The sequence below is a fragment of the Talpa occidentalis genome, unplaced genomic scaffold, assembly GCF_014898055.3.
Source record: "Talpa occidentalis isolate TD23 unplaced genomic scaffold, MPIMG_talOcc4v2.1 talOcc4.14, whole genome shotgun sequence".
In the NCBI taxonomy this organism is placed as follows: domain Eukaryota; kingdom Metazoa; phylum Chordata; class Mammalia; order Eulipotyphla; family Talpidae; genus Talpa; species Talpa occidentalis.
In genome coordinates, this window is record NW_023601433.1 from 1,896,352 (window position 1) to 1,917,605 (window position 21,254).

Below are 21,254 nucleotides of genomic sequence, written 5' to 3' on the forward strand. Positions count from 1 at the left end.
TGGCAGGAGGGAGGGCAGGCAGGATATGGGAGCCAGGCACGAGAGCCTTAGGCCGGCCACAGCTTGGGGGGGCTGCGTCTCCCCAGGACCCCCAGGGCCCTGCAGGCACGGTCCACTGGTGGACCCTGTGTTGCCCCCACCCGCATCGCTCGCTCACCCAGGCAGGGCAGCGTCCACGTGGCCCAGGGCACCAGGCCCCAGAGGCTGGAGGGGGCGGGTGGGGCTCAGCTGACAGCACCAAGAGCTCCTGCCAGCAGTGGGCAGCAGGGAGAGGGGCCGCGCCAGTGCAGCTTTCAGAGTCAGCGATCCTGGATCTCAGCGGGCAAAATGTCGCTGGCTCCTTCCTCGGCCCCCGGGGCCGCCTCTATTTCACGGCCCCTTGCAGTGATTTGAAGTCCATCCCCCCATCCGAGGAGCGCCCTCTGCAGGCGCAGCCGTGGGCACAGGTGCCGTCTGCAGGGCCGCAGGGTGAGGCTCGTCCCCCCAGCTGCCCGCGTCACTGTGGCCTGCGAGATCCACGTGCGTGGGGCTCCGCGGGGGCTGAGCCCCCCAGACACCCATCCTACCGCCTTCTTGCTTGGGTGCCGTGGGGCCTGGCCGGCTCTGTTCTGGGCGTGGTTTGTGTCCTGGGCCCCTGTGGGCCGCTGGCCCTGGGCGCTGCCCCCTCCCGGAGCTGCGCGTAGACCCGAGTCGGCCGCTCTGTGCCGCGCTTCTCCTTCCTCAGCCCGGGCAAGCGCCGCCCTCCCCGGCTGGCCCCAGCTGGCTGACCCCCAGCCTGCTCCGGGGGCGGGAGCCCGGGTTAGAGGCGGCACGTCAGCTGCATGGCGGAGGGCCAGGGGGCACACGTCTGCCAGGGTTCCGGAAACACCTGCGCGGCCAGGGGCCCGGACGGGGTCCCCGGGCTGGGCCCCCCGCGCATTGGCAGAGCCAGGGAGAGACGTGGGTCCCGTGAGCGCAGGGCCCACAGGGCGGCGGGTGCTGGGGAAGGATGGGGCGGGCTGGGGGTGCGTGTCCTGCGCTGGGGGCCCGGAGACGGGCTGGACGGGCAGGTGACGCGCCCTCGCGCTGCGAGTGAGGACGAGCGTGCGGCCGCGAAGGGCTGCGCGGGAGAGGCCCTCGCTCTCCGGGTCGTGGAGGGAGCGGCCAGTGCTGGCGCCCCGCCGGGCAGCCGCGGAGCTGGTGGGGCTCTCTCCCCAGGGCGCGGGAGGGACTCGGGGGACAGAAGCCCCTGCTCTCAGCCTGATCCCCAGGCCCCCTCCTCGGGGCTCTGGCCCCCGCGCCAGCTCTGGGCGCCGACCCCGGGGAAGCTGAGCCCACACGGCGTGTCTGCACGTTCTCTACGTGAACGAGGTCAGCTCGCGGGGAACAACTCGTCAAACCACTCGGGCCCAGCCTGCCCCGGGCACTCGAGGCCCAGCTCTCGAGGCCCCCAAAGCCCCGGGAAAGGCACAAAACCACTAAAGAAAATCGCAGCCCACGCCAAAAGCCTCCGAAAGCCTGGCCGTGGTGGCAACTGCCGGCGGGCCGGTTCCGGGGGTTTGATTCTGTTCCCTTTCGGGGGTCCGTGGCTTAGACGCCGTCGCAGGTGGCAAGGGAGGAGCGTCTTTCCCCGGCTGGCCAAGGGCGGGGCGGGGGCAGCTCCAGCCGCAACCACTGCCTGGGGGCGGAGGCCTCCAGCAGGATGTCCAGGCCCCGGCCCAGCCTGCCCCGGCCCAGCCCCCGCCTTACCAGCTGGCAGAGGGAGCTGAGAGGAGCCAACCCCAAAGGACCTGACGGGGCACGCTGGGCGCCCGCTGGCCTCAGGCCGGCCTGCCCTGGCACGCCAGGAGTTGCTGGACAACAGCCGCACCTGCTCTGCACCCCGGCTGACCGGACGCTCTTCAGAGAAGAGAAACGGGCTGTTCTGAGCGTCTTCCCTGGGGTCATCCTCCGGACCCACGCCTTCCCCCGCTGTGGACAATAGGCGCCCTGAAACCACCGCCCCGCAGGGTCCCAGCCCACACCTGGCGCCCTAGGAAAGGGCCATGGCGGGAGGAGGGGGGCAATCCACTGGGGGGCCCGGTCCACGGCGGGGGTGGGGACGGGGGGGTGTGGTCCCTGGTGGAGGGGTGGGGACCGCCGGGGGCGGTGGGGGGCGTCCATGGTGGGGTGGGGTGGGGCTGTGGTGGGGGACAGTGGGGGACGTCTATGGTAAGCTGCGCGGGGATGTCTCCGGAAAGAACCCACTTAGTGGGAAAAACATTTCTTTAATTGATGACGTCGGGGCTGTTTGTTCCTGGAAGCCGAGCCCGCCGTGACTTCTGTTTCAAGCTCCTGGGGTTTATAATAAAATTTCATTCCTTTATTTTTAACCAAAATGGGCTTGCTCGTCACACAAATAGGTCTCGTCAGCTGCTGCTTCCTCACCCCCACTGCCTCCCTCCTCCGAGCACAGATGCTGTGAGCAGCTGGCCAGAAACAAGAGTTTAGCTCATTTTTAAATTGGATCCTGATTTTTCTAATGTTTCCGTTGTAGCATCTGCGGGAGTTTCAGCTGGTGTCTGCGGACACTGCCGGCCCTTCTCGAAACCGTCTCGGCCAGGAAGGCCTCTAATCAGATTGTCAGGGCGTCGGAGCAGGCCGGGTAACGTATCCCGGCACCGGGGGACCCGCAGCCCGCTGACAGGGTCGGCAGAGCCCCGAGACCCGGGCTGAGTCTGAGACCCCCGCTGGGAGCATCACAGCCTCACCCCACTCCTGGCCAACTAGCACCAGGTGGGCCTCGGGGCTTTGGGAGACCAGTCCGAGCAGACCATTGACTCGGTCAAAAGTGATCACATTAAAAACTCATGTTCCCAAGATACAAGCACATTAAATCAATTTCAATGTAACAGAGCTTCCATTTCACAACAAAATGAGGTTCTTAACGGACGCTACCTTTGATCCAGTAACTTCGCTTCCGGAAAGCTCGTTGCAAAGAAAGCAAGCTAAAGGCAGAAAAACGTCCACATGGAAAGCGTTTGGGAGCACAGGTGGGGGGTTCAGGGCGTCCCCCAGATGGCCCGAGGCCTCCAAGCCAGAAAGCATCTGAAGCCGGAAATGGACGGGAAAATGAATCAAACTTAATGATCAATTAATTAGCTATATAACAAAATATATGTACCTGGTCAAAAGTTTAAAATGCCAAGTTCAAAATCATTAAGTGATAGTGTTCTAGGTGACTCTTCTTCGTTCTCATTTCCCTGCTGTTTCTATGTTTTATTTATGACTACATATTCCTCGAATAGAAATGTTTAGAAATCTACATTTCTTTAAAACTAGGCAGAAAATTGGGAAGATCGGTTCCCGCTTATCAGTTAATTTATGATTTGGAGATGAAAAAATTTTGAACATCTTCAAATTAATTTTTTTGACTTCACCTCTACTGGCAAACAGAATCGTCAAAATAAACATGAAAGGAAAATAATGAGGCTTGCACCCGTCTGCTTTCATAAATCCCTGTAGCACTTCAAAATTCACTCTTTCTCTGCCCACAACCCTCCCAAGCACGCGTCTGCATGTGCTACATGGATTGTTTATATGATGCGTGCAAAGTGCTAAAAACACTGACTGCACAACAGTCATGTCAAATATCTCCAACTCTGAATAAATATTTCAAAATACGACACAAGGGCCTTTAGAAAAATAGGACAAAATAATCTTTAAAATGCTCAGTGAGATCGCTGAAAAAACGCAGATGAATTTAGGGGTCTGGGAATGACCCCCGCGGGGAGCCCCTGCTCAAGAGCAGCAGTTTCCCCGGCACCCAGGGCAGCTGCCCCCTGGGTGAGAACCCGCTGCTGGGCTGTGCGGGGCCCGCTGCAGGCTTGACTTTCTTCCACACAGAGAAAGTGGAAGCAAACGCGATGGCTGTGAGCTGTGCTGTGTGCTCCTCGCGCTGAGGACCAGGGAGGGAAGCCAGCCTTAGGCTGACACCAGCAGACACCAGTCATGGCACACACAGAAAGTGCTTTGGCCTCTCTGGCAGGCGGGGCCCAGGGCGATTACTTGGGGAGCTGCAAAGGTGCCCAGGTCATCGTCCAGCCTCTGGCTCCCTGGGACTCCAGCCAATCTCCCCAAGCCACGCCCTCACTGCATATGCATGACCCCTCGCCGCATATGCATGACCCCACTGCATATGCACGCCGGCCTCCTGGCCCGCCCCGCCCCCAGCGAGCGCGCAGACACGCAGCGCTGCTCCGGACTACTGGAGGGCAAAGCCTGCTGTGGCTCTGGGCAGGGAAGGCGCAGACCCCTCCGGCCAGACCGTCCAGCCCTGCCAGCCCGAGTTCCTCGGGCTGCAACTGCCAGCAACTGGCTCCTATGAAGTCCTCCAAGGCACCCCAGTGCGGTAGAAGCACCCGGAGAAATGCCAGCCAGCGTTACCTGTATCAGGAGTCCCTGCTGCTCAGGTGAGCCCCTCCTGCCCGTGGCGGGCTCCCAGCGTGGGCTCCCTTTGGAATGAGCCAGAAACTTCCTTCTCGGGGCTTGTGCAGCGGGCTGGGAACGAGCAGTGCCGCCTGCGTCCTGGCCGGGCCCCCAGCGCAGCACCTGCACCCCAGCCTGGCTTTGCGCACCCCCTCCCCACCTGCCCCGTCTGCTCCTCTGCTTCCCGCATATGCTGGTCCAGCACAGGGAGCACAAGGGTCCGTGGGGAGGCCGCCACACTCCCGCAGAGGCAGAGAAAGTCCCCCAAAGCCAGTGGACGGCTCCTCCTCTCAGAGCATCTGTGATCACAGGGCAGGGGGCTCACCCCAAACAGCCGGCGCAGCGGCTCCGGGGGCGTGGGCTGCGAGGCTGCAGGGAGGGAGGGTGGCGGCTCCTGGCCTCCCTGTCACAGCCGCCGCTGCCTCCCGTCCAGCTCCTCCTGGGCTGCAGGGGTCTCTGGTGCAGTTTGGTTTTCATTTCTTTCCCCGCCTGAGTGGGGTCGAGAGGGAGTCCGCCTCCACAACCAGCTGATTATTTCCCTGAGCCTGAAAAAGAAATTGCTTCGCCGCCAAAGATGCCGCCACCAGCATCGCCGTCACCCCCTCCCTCCCCGTGTCCTCATCGGGAGCAGCCACACACCGGCCTGCCCCCCCAGGCCCGGCCCACCGGGGTCTCGGCGCCGCTGACTGCTGCACCCCGCAGCCCCTGCCCCAGATGGGGCGGACACGCCCGCCAAGGGGCCGCCGCTAACCAGGCTCCCCGCTTCCCCGACCCTCTCAGCAGCCTGGATGAGGCCGACGAGGCGGGGGACGGCGCTGACCCCGAGGAGGTCTTCCAGAACATACAGCTCCAGAAGGACCTCATGGCCAGCCTCCGCTGCCGGCCCTGGAGCATGGGGCGGAAGCTGCAGGCCCTGCGGTGAGGGGCTGGCGGGGGTGCCAAGAGGGCAGGGGCGCTGGGCCCGGCGGGGTGCGGCGAGGGCGGAGGGAAAGGAGCGGCTATTCCGGTGTCTGGAGGACTCGGCCTGTGGCTCACGGCGGGGGCGGGGATGGGGGGGGCACCACCGGAGGCTCCCGCTGCTGTTGGAGCGGAAAGGGCCACCTTGAAGGTGACCTTCGTCCCCAGCCTCCTGTGGCGCATGGCACTGGGCTGGTTCTCTGACCCTCTGGGTGTGGTTTGCACCCCTAGCCCCGAGCTCAGGCCATCTTCAAGGGCCCCCATGTAGGCAGATATGGGGCCCGCCCCAAAGTGGCGGGGGGGGTCAGCACAGGGTCCCTGCTCCCCAATGGGGCGTCCCCACCTGGCACTGCTTGGGAGGTGTCTGTGGGGCCTGGGTGCCAGCACCCCACATTTACACGGAAGCATCGGGCTTCCTAGCCCCAAACCAAGCAGGAGCCCGTGGCTTTGGGAAGGGGCCTGTGGCCCTTTGGGCTCCGTGGGGCGCAGACCAGCTCCTTGCTCACCTTGGCCAGGGGCCGGGGCTGCCCCGGAGGCCAGGCTGCCCGCGCCAGACCTGGTGGCTTGAGAAAGTCCCTCCTCTCAGGTGTGGCGATTAATTCGCTGTTTTCTGTAAACCCGTCCCCCGACACTGCGCGTGCTCCCAGGGAGCCGGAGCGTGATGGGTCTGTGGGGCCCATCCCAGGCACCTCCCCGACCTGGGGGGTGACCCGCGTCCTCACGACTCCGAGTCTCCCCACCAGCTAACACCGCCCCCCTGCCCCCCGCAGGCGCGCCAAAGAGATCGTGCTGCGGTTCGAGGGGAGGCTGACGCGGACACGCGGCTACCAGGCGGCAGGCGCCGAGGTGAGGAGGTGAGGGCCCGGCTGGGTCTGCCCAGGCGGCCCGCGGGCCTGAGGAGCAGAGGGTGTGGGGCGGGTCCCCCAGCACGGCCTTTTGCCCTGAGCCTCTCTCGGGAACTGTTGAGGCCCTTTCCTGCCTGCCCTGGCCATGAGTTGGGGCCCCGGCCACCTCCCTTGAGCAGCCCCCGAGGTTCTGTGGGCGACACTCCCCATTCAGCAGCTCAGAGCTCAAGCACAGCAGATTGAAATTGCCAGTTTCCAAGGACATTTCAATCATATGTTTAGAAGGTGAAGAAACCGTGTCTCCCCCTGTGACCCCACGCCTCTCAGAGGGGCTCCGTACGCTCTCACGCTGCTGCCGGGAGCGCACAGCTTTCTCGCCAGGACCGCAGACTCCGAGAGCGCTGGCCTGCCCTTTTCTCACTTGCCGCCACGAGGACAGTCCCGTGTTGCTGTCTGTATGGTTTTTATACTTAGATTTCCGGGGCGGCCGCGCTGGTCAAGCAGGGAACATGTGGACGGCTCCCTGCCTGCGGGTGCCTATTTAAATGGCGTCTGTTTTGTTACTGTCGTCATGCTGCAAAGAGCGCCTGTGCGGTCACAGCTTGTCTCTCCTTCTGAATTCTTTCCCTAGGATAAGAATCAGGACAGGGTCACTTAGCAAACCCCCAGCCTGTACCCCGTCCCGGCCGCGCCCTCCCTGCACTGCTCGGGCAGTGCTCACGCCTTAGTTATTTTCACCGCCAAGAATGACGGGTGCCCCGGCACAGGCTCTGCAGCGAAGATAGCGCCAGCATGACAGTTCACACTAAAACCCGTCGTAAAGTTTACATAACTGGAAAATTATAAAGCCTCGGAGAATCCCCGCAATTCCGCTGGGCCTTCTCATTCCCAGACCCCCTGAAAACACCCCCCATGAGTGCCGGAAGGGCTGTGTCTCCTCGGGCCTGTCCCCCAGGCGGGGCCGGCGCGTGGGCGCGAGCCCAGGGCCTCCTCAGCTGCGTGCTCCAGGCCTGCCCGCCTCCAGGCCACACCTGCGCACACTGCATGGGGTGGGGGCCCCCACCTGAGGGCAACGGCCCCCCTGACGTGCAGCCTCTGGTGGCAGCGCCAGACCCCGAGGACCTAACAGACCAGGCTCCTCAGGGTCCTCCGCCCACTCTGATCCCTCGGGCTTCCCCGCTGGAGATGGGGGTCGAGGAGGGGTCCCCCTCCCGCCAGGGCGCCCTGCCTGAGGCTCCTCCCCCCATGCGGAATGGCCCCCTCCACCTTTCTATTCTGGGAACCGTGTCTGTGGGCGTTTGACACAAACCCGAGGACGGAGTGGCCAGATGGAGCTAGACGGGTGGAGAGGCGGCCGCACCGAGGCCGGGCGATGGCGGATGGCACCTGCTGCCATCCAGAGCTCCCCAGGTGTGAGTCTTGCGGGGCGCCAGAGGCACTCCCCGTGCCCTGAGTGCCCGTGACCAGCTTCTCGCCCGCCTGCAGCTCTGGCGGAGGCTCGCGCGGCGGGCCAGCAACTGCGCCAGGGCCTTCGTCCCCTGGGAGACGCGCATCAAGAGGATCGAGAGTGAGTGCCGGCGCCTAGGGGAGGGGCTGGGGCAGCCGAGGGGGGCTGATGCCACCAGGCTGCGTGGACTGGCTGGAGGTGGGCAACAGTCGGTCCCCACCCCACACCCCTTCCCACCAGCTCGGGCGCAGTCTGTGCTGAGCCGGCGGCGTGGGCCGCTCTGTCTCGCCCTCCAGGCCACTTTGGGTCCGGGGTCGCCTCCTACTTCATATTCCTGCGGTGGCTGGTGGGCCTCAACATCGTGCTGGCCGCCATGACGGGCGCCTTCGTTGTCGTCCCCGAGGTGAGGGCCCCGCGCCAGGGGCGGGGCTGAGGCCTGCAGGCCGCGGCCACCCAGTGCCCTTTCCGTGGGGCCGAGGGTGACCGTGGGGGCTGGCCTGTCGGGGCTGACCTGCTCGGGGCGCCCGCGCGGGCTGTGTGGCTGCGGTCCCGCTAGATTTTACCTGGAGGTGCTGAAATTTGAATTTCACAAACTCTCGGCGTCACGGAGCGCTCCTCTCCCAACCTTGCCCAGCCAGCTAGAAACCACGTCCTCGCCCGCGGCCCTGGCAGGGGTGGCCACAAGCGGCCCGGGCGCGGGGCCCACTGTGGCGCTGAAGCTGCTTCCCGTGAGCTCTGTCTCAGGAAGCAAACAGGCCGGCCCTGCGCACTGGGCAGCCGCGGCCTCCACCCGCGCCTCCTGCTCTCCCAGGGCGGCACCCAGGCAGGCCCTGGTGTCCCCGTGGCGACCCCCGGCCGTGGAGCCTAGCCCCTCCCGGGGGCTCTCGCCAAGGACCCAGAACCCCTCCCTCTGGCAGCTCATCGCCGGCCAGCCCTTGGGGAGCACGGCCAGCAAGACCATCCCGAAGGAGCACATTGCCTCGGCCCAAGACCTGGACACCGTCTGGTCCCTGGGGGTAAGGCTGTGTGGGCGCCCAGGTTTGGAGGCTGAGGGTGCAGTTCTGGGCTCTGGGGACCGATGACGCCACCTCTCACTCCCCTCTCCCCCTCCCGCTGCCCAGGGCTACCTGCAGTACTCCGTGCTCTTCTACGGCTACTACGGCAGCGAGCGGCGCATCGGGCGGGCCGGCTACCGGCTGCCCCTGGCCTACTTCCTGGTGGGGATGGCCGTGTTCGCATACAGCTTCATCGTCCTCCTAAAAAAGTGAGCTGCCCGGCGGGTCCTGGGGAGGGGGCTGGGGTGCCAGGCGGCCCCGCCCCTCCATGGCTCAGGGCCAGGCCCCGGCCTCTCCTCCTGAGACCCTCTGCCCTTGCGCAGGATGGCGAAGAACTCCCGCACCAGCCTGGCCAGCGCGCCCAACCAGAGCTACACCTTCTGCTGGCGGGTGCTTTGCGCCTGGGACTACCTCATCGGGAGCCCCGAGGCTGCAGAGAGCAAGACCGCGGCCATCGTGAACAGCATCCGAGTGAGTGAGGCCCTGGCCAGACGGGGACAGGGCTGGGGCAGGGGTGAGGGGCAGGGAGCTGGGGCAGGGGTGAGGGGCAGGGGCAGGGGTGAGGGGCAGGGAGCTGGGGCAGGGGTGAGGGGTGAGGGGCAGGGAGCAGGGCCCACAGAGGGGATCACCCATGTGGACACTGGACGGGAGGTGAAAGCAGAGTCTGGGGGTACTCTTCGCTCAGAGGAGCTGCTCCTCCCACACTTTCACCCCAAAATGCACCCTCAGCTGAGCAAGCACCCCACCCCACTGCAGGCCCAGAGAGGGGTCCTCCAGGCTCCGGTGAGACCAGAGGCGGGAAGGATGCTTCAGGGGCAGGGTTTGGGGATCCGCTGGGGCTGGGGCACCCACTTGCAGCAGGGCAGGACCGAGAGGGGACGGGGTTCTCCCCGGGGGGCTGTATCCCCACCTGCCCCTGCGGCTGGGGTCTCCCTCCGTGCCTCGCGCAGCCCAAACGCCTCCCGCCGTCCTGGTCAGCGGCAGACGTGCCCCAGGCCCAAGGCTGTGTCCTTCACGGGCCTCCCACACACTGGGGGGTCCCTATGCTGCCAGCACCCTAGCACGCGAGGTGGGGCGGGGCGGAGACACCCGGGGGCCGCGGGGCTGGTTACGCAGAGGCCGACCAGGGGGCGAGGAGGAACCCCGGGCTTGCGTCCTCGTCCTCGCGCACTCAGGCAGCTCGTCTGCGTCTGCGTCTGGCCGGTCTGTTGGCTCTGCCCTCTGTGCTGCTGGGGTTTTGGTCTTTTCCTCATGAAGTGCAGGTTAAGCCGGAGCTTACTGAGTCCCTCCTCCCTGACTGGCCTGTCGGTGCTCCCTGCGGCCCTTGATCACTCCGGCAGGTCTGCGGGGTGACGTTTCCTCAGGATGCAAACCAAGTAGCCGGCCTTTGTGCCAGCGGGAGCGACCCCCGACCCCCCCAGACCACCAGTGCGTCTTTCAGCTCTGCGGTGGGCTCCTGCAGCCTAGACCCTGCGTGCGGGGCATGGCCACCCCCCGCCCTGGAGGCTTCCTGAGGATGGACGCTTGCTCGTGGCCCTGCTGAGCCTGTCTGTCTCCGCAGGAGGCCATCCTGGAGGAGCAGGAAAAGAAGAAGAGCAAGAACCTGTAAGTGCTCCCCCGCCAGGTGCTCCCGCTCCCAGGCTGGCCCCTGTGGAGGGCCTGGCTGGCAGTCACGGTCACGGTCACACACCGCCCTGCATTTTCAGGGTTTCAGGGGCGGGGCGGGGGTGGCTCCCCCTTTCGCAGAGCCCTGCGGGGTGAGAGGCGCCGGGTGAGGGGTCCCGAGTCGGCCAGCTCCCTCCCTCCCATCCTGATGACAGGGTGTGCTAGCACCCCAGGGCGCCGCACGCTTGCTCACCCAGCCGTCTTGCGGGCACTCCGCGCCGGCCGTCCCCGGAGCTGCCGCAGGGTGGGGAGGGAGAAGAGGCTGCTCAGGGCCCTGATGTGAAATGAGGCTGGAGCCCCGCTCGGGCGGCCCTCCCCGGCTCTCCCCCCACCTCCTCCTTCCGCCTCCCTGTCCCCCTCCCTCTGCTGGGCACAGCAACCTCACACCCCATCGAACAAGCAGAGGCACGACTCTACTTTCAGCGGTAAAGTGAGGACTGACACCCCAGTCCTCAGAGCTCCAAACTCGTGGGTGCCTATTCGTGTGTTGAAGGGCCCGGGCGGGGCTGGGGCCGGGCGGGGCTGCAGGGTGAGGTCTGGGTTCGCTGCCGACCTCTGCGGGAGGAGGGCGTGTGGGGACATCAGGTCGGGCGAGGCTGGCAGCCCCGTGTGTCCCGCCCCCAGGGCCGTGACCATGTGCCTGAGGGCCGCCGCCAACATCCTGGTGCTGGTGTCGCTGGCCGGCAGCATCTACCTCATCTACTTCGTGGTGGACCGGTCCCAGAAGCTAGAGCGCTCCAAGGCAGAGCTGACGCTGTGGGAGAAGAACGAGGTTCGGCCGCCCGGGATCTCACGCACCCCGGAGGGAGGGACCCGTCTTCCCCGAGTTGGGGGGGGGGAGGCTTGGACATGCCCACCTCGCCAGCTGGCCCCGTGTGGGCTCCCCGCGCAGCCCCCCGGTTTGCAGGTCCACTCCCCAGCCTGGGCCCTCCGGCGAGGCTCCCTCCCGGCCCTGGCCACAGGCGCCCCTGGTGTCTGAACTGCCCCCGCCGGCCCAGCCCCCCGCTGCCCGGCCCTGCCCCCTGCCCCCGGCAGCTGCTCCAGGGACGGGCCCAGGTGATGTATGAGGCTGACAGTTCTCCGGAGACTGCCCGGAGAGCTGGGCTCCGCTCACTGCAGTCTTGAGCCACAGCAGCAGCAACGCTGCGCCCAGACCACCTCAGTGAAAGCCGTCTGCACCCTTGGGCGCCCGCCCTTTGCAGCCACGGTGCCTGCCCGTCCGCCCTCAGTCCTAGCTCCGGCAGCACCCGAGGCACTGGGCACCCTCTGCTCGTGCCGACGGAGTCACGGGAAAGGCGCAGAGAGAGGGCAGGTAGACAGGGAAGCAGAAGGCAGGCAGACAGGTGGGTAGAAGACAGGCAGGCGGACAGACGGACAGGCAGAGGGAGGGGGCACGTGACCCAGACGCCAGCTCAGGCCACACCCCAGCTGCCTCTCCCTCCGGCCCGTCATTCCCAGGGGCAGAGGAGTGAGAAAGGAGGTCCCGGGTCTCCAGCTGCCCTGTGCAGAGACTGGGGAGTGGCCGCTGGGCCCCCCGCTCTGCTCCTGACCCTCGTGCCCCTCCTTCTCCCATGGGGTCGGGAGCAGCCCCGGGTGGCAGAACACCCAGGACAGGGGTGTCTTCAGGTCGGGGGGACAGACCAGGTGGCTTGGCAGAGGTTGGGGGGAGGGCCTCGCATGCCTGGGCCTGGTGGGGGCCCCAGGCTGGGCCCCAGACTGGGCAGCTGGGGACCGGGCGCTCCTGTGCAGGCAAGCGTGGTGGTCTCCCTGGTGACCCTGCTGGCGCCATCCGCCTTCGACCTCATCGCCGCCTTGGAGACGTACCACCCGAGAACCACGCTGCGCGTCCAGCTGGCCAGGTAGGCCCCGGCCCACCGCCTGGGGGACCTGCGTCCCTGGAGAGCCGCCACAACGGGGCACCTCCTGTGGGTGCAGCGGTGCGGGGGGAGCAGGGCGACAAGGATGGAGCGACGCGGGAGAAGGCAAGGAAGAGGAGCCGTGGGGGGGGCGCAGAGGGGAGGAGGAGGGTCACAGGAGACCCCTGAGGAGAAAGGGCGAGCAGGTGGAGACAGCAGCGGCCTCCCAGCCCCAGGCTAGCCCCAGCCTAGCAAGACCTGCTGAGGGTGCCCCAAGAGGCGTGCCTTAGCCGAGCGGCCGCCCGGTCTGGGGAGGGCCCCGGGACACGGGGGTCCAACAGCCCACTGCACTCTGGCCCCGGCCCCAGCGCTGCTTCCAGGACAGCCCCCTCTCCTCCCTGGACAGCCGCCTCGGCCACAGCTGAAGGGGCATCTTGGGGTACAATTGGGCCAAACAGGCAGCGTGGGCTCACCCCCGCGCCGCCCACCCCAGCTCTCATGCCTACCCTTGCCCACTTGGGGACAGTCACTCAGATGCCCAGAGCCCCTCCTGCTGGCCACGCTGCTGCCCAGCCTCTGGACAATCCCCCAGGCTGGCTTCACCCGTCCCCTGCAGCCACAGCACTGGACCCAGAATCTGGGGCCTTAATGCCCAGCCTGAGTCTGAAGGCAGCCAGGCGTGCACCCCCCGGCCACAGCAGGGGCCCCTGAACTGCGAGGCCCAGAGCCCAGCGAGCCTGGGGCGTCCCTCAGCCAGCTCCTTCTTTCAGGGTCCTCGTGCTCTACCTGGGCAACCTCTACAGCCTGATCATCGCGCTCCTGGACAAGGTGACCAGCATGAGCACAGAGGTGAGAGCTCGACCTGGCAGCTGCCCACTGGCCACACGCTGCCCCCAGGCCGACGCGCAGCCGCACCCCCACCACCTTGCTGTCCCGCAGGACGCAGCTGCCACAAACAGCACGAGGCCCGGCCTGCCCCTTCCCACCTTCCTCGCCACCAGGACAGCCCCGGCGGCGGCCCTCACTCCCAACTACGGCTGGCCGCCTGCGGAGGCCAACGGGACCGGGGTCCCCGCACACAGCTCGCCGGGCGCCTGCTGGGAGACCTATGTGGGCCAGGTGCGCCGCCGTCCCGCCTCCGAGCCGGCGTCGGGAGAGGCAGGTGGGCTCAGAGAGGGCCAGGGCTCGCGGGTCTCGAGATGCAGCACGAGGACGCGCAGGCAGGAGCAGGGCTGTCCCCCACCGCCCTCAGAGACACCGACAAGGAAACTGAGGCATGCAGGCCCAGCAGCTGCCGAGGACCCAGGGCGCAGGCCTAAGCCAGGCCCTCCTGCTCACCCTCATGAGGCCTATGCAGCCAGCCCCCCCGGGCACCCCCGTGCGGCGGAGCCCCCTGGTCACCCATGAAGGGTCTTCTGTGCTCGGGGCCGCGGGCCCGGTCCCTCTTAGCCTTGCGTGGTGTTGGCCTCTGACCCCAGACTCACAGACAAATAAGCGCACGTCACTGGGCACCCGCTTGGCTGAGGGCTGCACTCTGGAGGGCCCCGGCTCGGCCCAGGGGAATGAGAAAGGCGGCTCCTGCCCGGAGGGGCGGGGGCCGGGCGGGGCCGGTGGTCCCAGGACGCTGCCTTTCAGGAGATGCTGAAACTCTCAGTCATTGACATGCTGTTCACCGCGGCCAGCGTCCTGCTCATCGACTTCCTCCGCGGGCTCCTGGTGCGGTACTTGAGCGACTGCTGGTGCTGGGACCTGGAAAGCAAGTTTGTGAGTAGACAGCCCCCCTCCTGCTGGGCGGCACACTCCTGGGGGGCAGAGTCACTCCTGGGGGCCTGTCGGGGTGCAGTCGGCCATGCGCTGACCCCAGGGGCTGCGGAGGACTTGGGACGGTTCCACAGAGGCTCCCCTCCCACAGCCGGAGTACGGGGAGTTCAAGATCGCGGAGAATGTGCTGCATCTGGCCTACAACCAGGGCATGATCTGGTAGGCACGCCTGGCTGCGGGCAGCTCGGGGCGACAGCCAGGGGGGTGTCGAAGTGTGTGCGGGGAGCCCTTGCTGCGCGGTGGGGTCCCCTGGCTGCGGCGACTGCAAGCTACTGCCCTGGGGTGGCGGGTCCCGCCCTGCGGGGCGCTCAGTGTGGACGAGGGGCTGCCCTGCCACTGGCTGTGTCTCCACATAAACGGCTTCCTTTTCCCAGCACCGCCTGCCCACAAACTTGGGCGACTGGCCCCTCCTTCCCTATCACAGGAGGGTAAATGAGCTAAAATGGGCGAGGAGCTGTCTGGAAAACAGGGCCTGTGCACCCCGTGGCCTGGCCAGCCCTCCCTGCAGTGGAGCCCTGGCAGGCACAGCTTCTGCCCACCCCCCCGCCCCGGGGGGCTTTGCCTGCAGAGCACAGAGGCCAGGCGGGTGCATCCCTGGAACGCTGCCCATCTGCAGGGCGGGTCTGCTCCAGAGGCCGGTGGGCCTCAGACCTAGGGCCTCTGCGGGTCTGGAAGGCCTGGTCTGCTGACCGGGTCCGGCCTCCAGGATGGGGGCCTTCTTCTCCCCGTGCCTCCCAGCCTTCAACGTCCTCAAGCTGATCGGGCTCATGTACCTGCGGAGCTGGGCTGTGCTCACCTGCAACGTGCCCCACCAGCAGGTGTTCCGGGCGTCCAGGTCAGTGAGGGCAGGCTGGCCCGTGCCGCCGCCGGGCAGGAAGTGGCCGCAGCCCCCGCCAGGCCCAGGTGTCCGCTGTCAGTCTATGCCCAGAAGCCCTGGCGCCCCACCCAGCTACTTGGCCTCCCAAGAAGCTCGGCGCGTTTCCTGACGTCCGAGCACCTGCGGGGACGCCAGCTGGATCAGAGAGGCCATCAGGAGGCGGCGGGCAGGCAGGCACTCAGCCGTTCCGCCACTGCCCTCTGCACATGCCACTCCCTGGCAGCCGCGCAGAGCTTTGCATCACATGCACGGTGCAGAGCTGGCCGCCTGCCCTGGGGCTTCATGTGGCCATCCTCAGGACATGCACTGCCTTGGGCCCAGAAGAAGCCGAGCTGCCTGCAGGGCCAGCGGCTGGGCCATGGCCTTGGCCCAAGCAGGCAGGACAGGGAAGCCATGGCGCAGGTGAAACGCCCCACCCAGTGCCCAGCAGTCCCTACCTGAGCCATCAGGGTGGGCAGAGGGGCGGGGCAGCCCCCTTGGTGTGAGGGCCTAGGTGGACAGCCCGGGCCTGAGACCCCTCCACGGCCAAGCTGGAGCCTTAAGGGTGGTGCAGGGGGGCCGAGGCGTCACCCCTCTCGGTTTGAGGGGGCAGTGCCTGCAGATGGACAGGGCTGGACGAGCCCCAAGTGCTGGACGCGGCTATCAGGCACCCGCTGGCAAGCGGGGAGCAGCTGCCTCTGGCCTAGCAGGCCGGGCTGTGCTTGAGGGGCTGCCTGGCTCTGCAGATCCAACAACTTCTACCTGGGCACGCTCCTGTTCATGCTCTTCCTCTGCATGCTGCCCACCGTCTTCGCCATCGCCCGCTACAAGCCATCAGTGGGCTGCGGGCCCTTCAGGTGGGTCCTGCCCCCGGCCCCACCCTGGGCCCTGCCCTAGGGCCCTGACCTCCGGGCCCCGCAGGGAGAACGCCAAGGACGTGGCCGGCCACATCCAGCGTCCGCAGGCCCCAGTGCGTGTGCGCGCTTGCCGGGCGCCGCCCGCGGGAGGGGCCTCAGATCGCAGCTGCCCAGGGCGGACTCTGCCGGCGACTGGCTTGCAGGCCGGCTCGCGAGCCCCCACCCCGTGGACGGCTGCGGCGCCCCTGCCCACGCCACCTGCGCTGCTGCCCTTCCTCGCAGTGGACAGGAGAGGATGTACGACATCGTGGCCGAGGCGGTCGAGGAGGACCTCCCCGCCTGGGTGGGCTCCGTGCTCGGCCATGCGGGCAGCCCGGCGGTCATCGCGCCGGCCGTGCTGCTGCTGCTGTGAGTGGCTACCGGGCGGGCCTGGGGAGGGCTGGGCGGGGATGCGGAGTCGGGGTCCGGCCACTCCACCCTGCTTGTGTGAACAGGGCGGCCCAGGGCTGGCGGCTCCACAGCCCCTTCCTCTCCGCTGCCACCACCACGCTCAGTTACGAGGGCGGGGGCTGTGGAAGGTGGGGGGCGGGGGTCGCCCCGTCCCAGCAAGGCGGCGGAGGGCTCGGGCGCGGATCCCCGGGAGGGTGGCCGTGCAGCTGGCTGGCCCCACCAACGCTCTGCCTCCGCCGCAGCATGCTGGTCTACTACCTGCAGAGCGTCGCCCGCTCCCTGCGGCTCAGCAACCAGCAGCTGAAGGCGCAGATCCAACAGGCAAGTGCCCCCTGTGGGGAGCCGGGCCCGGCCACGCCCCCGCAGACCCTCTGACCCCCAGAACCCCCAGAGCCCTCTAGTGGCCAGTGGAGTCTGCCCGCCCAGGGGTGTCTGCTCACGGGTGCCCTCCCTCCCTGCTGACCGCCTCCTGGGGCCACAGACCTGACCCTGGCGTGGACCGGGAGGGGAGACGCCCCTTCCCACCCCTGTCTACTTGGGCATCTGAGTCAAAGACCCTAAGACCCACCTTCTTCAAATCTGGTTGATTCCATTGTCATTGCCCCCTCCTGTCTGTGTCTGTCACGCAGTCAGAGGGAGACCATGGCTCCCCAACCCCCAGTCTCTCCCCCATGCGCCCCAGGAACCCCCCAGGCCAGGCCCAGGGAGGCCAGTGGGCTCCATAGTGCCAGGTGAAGGGGGCACCTGTGCAGGGCCACTTCCAGCCTCTCTCCCCAGCTGGAACCCCGTGCAAACCACCCCCTACTTCAGTCTTAAACAAGCCACTCCCCTAAATGGCATCTCTCACGCAGAAGCACCCCCAGCTCGCAAGCAGTCACCCAAGAGGTGCCCTGGGTGCAGAGGGTGTCACTGTGGGGCCTCACTCCCGGGAGCTGGTCCTCACTTTCTCACCCTGCCATGGAAAGCCATGACTGGCGGAATTTAAGCCCGATCTGTCCGCTGTCCTGGCGTAAAGCTGCCACTCTTGGCGTCAGCATTTATCCCCTGGAGGGCTGGCCAAGTCACGCACACGCCGTCCCCAAGCAGCAGCACTGGCACCGCCAGAGCCAGAGAAAGGAGCAACCTCTAGCAGTCTTTGTCCCCCAGGAGCATGTATTAGCACTCCCTGTAAATCCAACACAAACGCGGGGCTATCGTTTATATTTCAGGCGAGATCTGAAGATAAGAAAAAGTTCGCCCAGATGGTGGAAGGTGAGGGGGCAGAGGCGCCTGTGCTGGGCCGCAGGGCGTCTGGGGCAGAGGAGCAGGCGCTCCTGACGAGCGGAGGCTTTCCGGCACTGACGGGCACAATGAGCGCCGCTCCGGGGCGGATGGAAGCCTGCAACTCTCACATCCCGTCGGGACTCAGGATAACCCCAGACATGTCTAAATTCAAAAGTTTTGAAGCAGGAGAGGAAAGGAAGGGCAAAAATCTGGAAGAAGCCCACAGGAGCACTCGTTCACTTCGCACGCTTCTTCCCCAGGCCCACTAGTTACCGCCCGGCCCCAGGTCCCCCGGGCCTCCCTCAGGCCCCCCAGACCCCCAGGCCTCCCTCAGGCCTCCCTCAGGCCCCCCAGGCCCCCCAGGCCTCCCTCAGGCCCCCCAGGTCGCAGGCCTCCCAGGTCGCAGGCCTCCCTCAGGCCCTCCAGGCCCCAGGCCTCCCTCAGGCCCCCCAGGCCTCCCTCAGGCCCCCCAGGTCGCGGGCCTCCCCAGGCCCCCCAGACCCCCAGGCCTCCCTCAGGCCTCCCTCAGGCCTCTCTCAGGCCCCCCAGGCCCCAGGCCTCCCTCAGGTCCCCCAGGCCTCCCTCAGTTCCCCCTCAGGCCCCCCAGGTCCCTCAGTTCCCCCTCAGGCCCCCAGGTCCCCCAGGCCTCCCTCAGGCCCCCCAGGTCGCAGGCCTCCCCGGGCCTCCCTCAGGCCCCCCTCAGGCCCCCCAGGTCCCCAGGCCTCCCTCAGGCCCCCCAGGCCCCAGGCCTCCCTCAGGCCCCCCCAGGCCCCAGGCCTCCCTCAGGCCCCCCAGGCCTCCCTCAGGCCCCCCAGGCCCCAGGCCTCCCTCAGGCCCCCCAGGCCCCAGGCCTCCCTCAGGCCCCCCAGGCCTCCCTCAGGCCTCCCTCAGGCCCCAAGCCTCAGGCCTCCATAAGGCCTCCCTCAGGTCCCCCAGGCCCCCCATGCCTCCCTCAGGCCTCAGGTCTTCTAGGCCCCCAGGCCTCCCTCAGGCCCCCCAAGCCTCCCTCAGGTGCCTCCCTGGAGCTCTGACCTCTCCAGTGTGTGGGGTGGCAGGTCCAGCTGCAGAACCCCAGCCCGGCAACCTTGCTATGCCCACCGCCTCCAGCTCCCGCACAAGCTGGTCCCCTGGGGGCTCACCTGGGCAGGGAAGGTGAGGGAGAAGGGGGGTGGCCTGAGGGGTGAGTGTGGGCAGCCCCACCCGCCCCGGGATCAGAGCAGCTAAAGCTGGAAGGGCCCAGTGATGCCTGAGCCTGCCCGGGTCTAACCCAGGGTGGGGAGGGCAGCGGGAGGTGACCACTGGGCGGCCTCGTGGTTCTGTCAGCCGCTGAGTGTGGTGCTGCAGCTGCCTTGCCCCTCAGAGAGCCCCTCTGAGCATGGAGGGCCCGTTTCCAGCTCTGACCTGGGTCAGAAGCTCTGTGGCCCGTTGCCGCAGCACGGCCTCTCCTGCAGGCTTTATGCACCCACTGTGAAGAGAGAAGGCGGGGCCCTGCGCCCACCTGGTGGGGCGAGGTGGGGAGGGCTGTGGGGTGCTCCCGCCCAGGCTGCCACCCTGCCGTCCCCCAGCAGCTGCCTCCTCCAAAGGCAGCTGAGCCCGCCCGTGCGCTCGCCTCACCCTCGCCGCCCTCTCCGCAGCCTGGGTCCAGCCCCAGGGGGACAGCGCCGCAAGGCCCCCCAAGGACAGTCCGCCGGCCTCCACGTGCCCATCCACGCCCCAGGGCAACGGCGGGGTGCCGCATCCTGACTCAGGCAGCAGGAGTGGCTGGGTGCAGACTGTCACCCGCCCTGCGCCCCCAGGGCCCTGGCCTGGGCCGGGCAGCCCCAGTGCACCCCTTCCAGGCACCCGCGGACCCCGGCGGAAGCAGCACCGGGCCAGGTGAGGTGGGGGGGCAGCCGCACCCGGGAGCCGGAGGGCCTGGCCTGCTCCCGGCAGGGAGGGCGCAGCCGGGCAAGTGACTGTCTCCGCGCTCTGCGTCCGCACCGGCCCCGTCCTGAGCTTTGTGTCAGCGCCGGGCAGGGCGTGGAAGACTGGGGTGGTGTGGGCGGGGGGCAGGTGGGGGGCCCTCAGCTGGGTCTGCAGGGCACTGCCGGAGGTTTGTTGGGTTTTCAAAGCCGTGACCAAGGGCAGGAGGACTTGGAAATCTTGTTACTCCAGTGTGGTCAGCACAGGGGTGGGGTCCCCGACCGGCGGGCCTGGGAGGGAGCAGGGGGAGGGCAGGTGCCCCATGACGTGCTGCCTGAGAGCACTTCACCCCCACCCTCCCAGGCAGGTGCCTCCCCGCAAGAAGCCTGCTCACCCCTCATCCCCAAGAGCCCCTGCACCACAGTGCATGGACACCCCTCCCCGCCCAGGGCACCCCGGCCTCCGGGTTGCCTCCTCCAACACCCCTCCCCCTTTCAGGACGGGACCCCGAGCTCACACCCACCTCACCCCACAGGTCCCCCCAGGATCCTGGCACCAGCACCTGGGGCCCTCGCCAGGACAGACCCCCCAGCCCCCAGCCGGCACTGAAGCCCATCCAGGCCGTCCACTCAGAACCACTTTTCCGGAAAGACTTTCAGCAAATGGACCCGCGTCTCCGTGGACGGGACATCACGGCCTTCGCAGGAGGCTGGCGGGCCCACGGCCCCAGGTGCTACGTGGTCAGTGAATGTGATGCCCATAGAAGGGCCCGTCCAGCCTGCTGGCCAGAAAGTGCTGCCCAGCCGGATGCCTGGTGCAGCATGGGGGAGACACCCCCCAGGAGCGCCCCCCACTGTGTGACCCGCGCCTCCCCGCGGGCATGCCCCCCAGGGTCCAGTGGAGCAGCGGCGGTGGCCAGGCGGATGGGCTGCGGCCTGCATCCTCGCTCCCTGGCCGACCTCCGCTGGGACCCCTGCCTCTGTGCTGATGCAGGGCTGGGCCATGGGGCCCCCGAGCGCCGGCGGGGGCAGCTCTCCAAGTCATGGGATGACAGCTGTGCGGGTGGGCGAGGCAGGCTGGGGTGCGGGCGACGGTCACGGGATCCCCAGCACCCCCCCAAGCGCAGGGCCCAGCCCAAGCTCTCGACGCCCCTCACAGATTCAGACTCTGCATCAGCCACGTCCAGCAGTGACCCCCGCAGCAGCAGTGCTGACCATTCCCTGCCCAGTGGGGGCTGGCTCCGGTGGCCTGTGGGCCCTCGAAGTGGGGGGCAACCTGCCCTGGGGCCAGGGCTGCAGGAGCTGGTCTGCTCCCACGTCTAGGCCCCCACACCCAGGTGGAGGCCCTGGGCTGTCTTTTTTTTAAGGATTTATTTTATTTATTTATGCATACAAGAACTGGGGTACAGGCCAGAGGTGCGGGGGTGAGAGGAGTCACCAGAGACAGAGTGGGGAGCAGAACAGGCAGAATGACTGAAACACACTGCTGAGGGGAGCAGCGGGGAGACAGGAGAGGTCTGCTGCGCCCTGTGGGTTGCTCCCTGGCCGGGGATCAAACTGGTGCTGCAGAGGCTGCGGACAGCTTCACAGTGCTGTGCTTAACCCCTTGCGCCACCAGGGAGGCCCCCCCAAATCACATTTATTTTTATCTCACCCTTTTTAATTTCTATGTTTATATTTGTTTTATAACATACATAACAATTAGCAGAGTAGTTCATACGCATGATTTATAAACAACATACACGTGTGGGGGTGTGGAAAAGTATTTTAATAGCTGTGTGGTGTCACTGCTCTGGGGAGGGTTCCCTAAATTTTCTAGAAGTTTCCATGTGAGG

General features: G+C 66.9%; 1 protein-coding gene across 1 annotated transcript; it reads left to right on the forward strand.

Annotated features, from left to right (window-relative positions):
* The first annotated feature begins 4,341 nt into the window (after positions 1-4,341).
* TMC3 (transmembrane channel like 3) lies at positions 4,342-20,742 on the forward strand. Its single transcript, XM_037511389.1, has 22 exons — positions 4,342-4,430; positions 5,227-5,364; positions 6,174-6,249; positions 7,734-7,815; positions 7,992-8,098; positions 8,613-8,711; positions 8,817-8,959; positions 9,074-9,221; positions 10,312-10,355; positions 11,040-11,187; positions 12,165-12,274; positions 13,042-13,120; positions 13,211-13,390; positions 13,907-14,035; positions 14,184-14,251; positions 14,799-14,927; positions 15,695-15,805; positions 16,088-16,213; positions 16,498-16,576; positions 17,464-17,506; positions 19,153-19,393; positions 19,956-20,742. Exons 1-22 carry the CDS (start codon positions 4,342-4,344, stop codon positions 20,740-20,742), a joined length of 3,156 nt encoding a protein of 1,051 aa, XP_037367286.1.
* Positions 20,743-21,254: the final 512 nt, after the last annotated feature.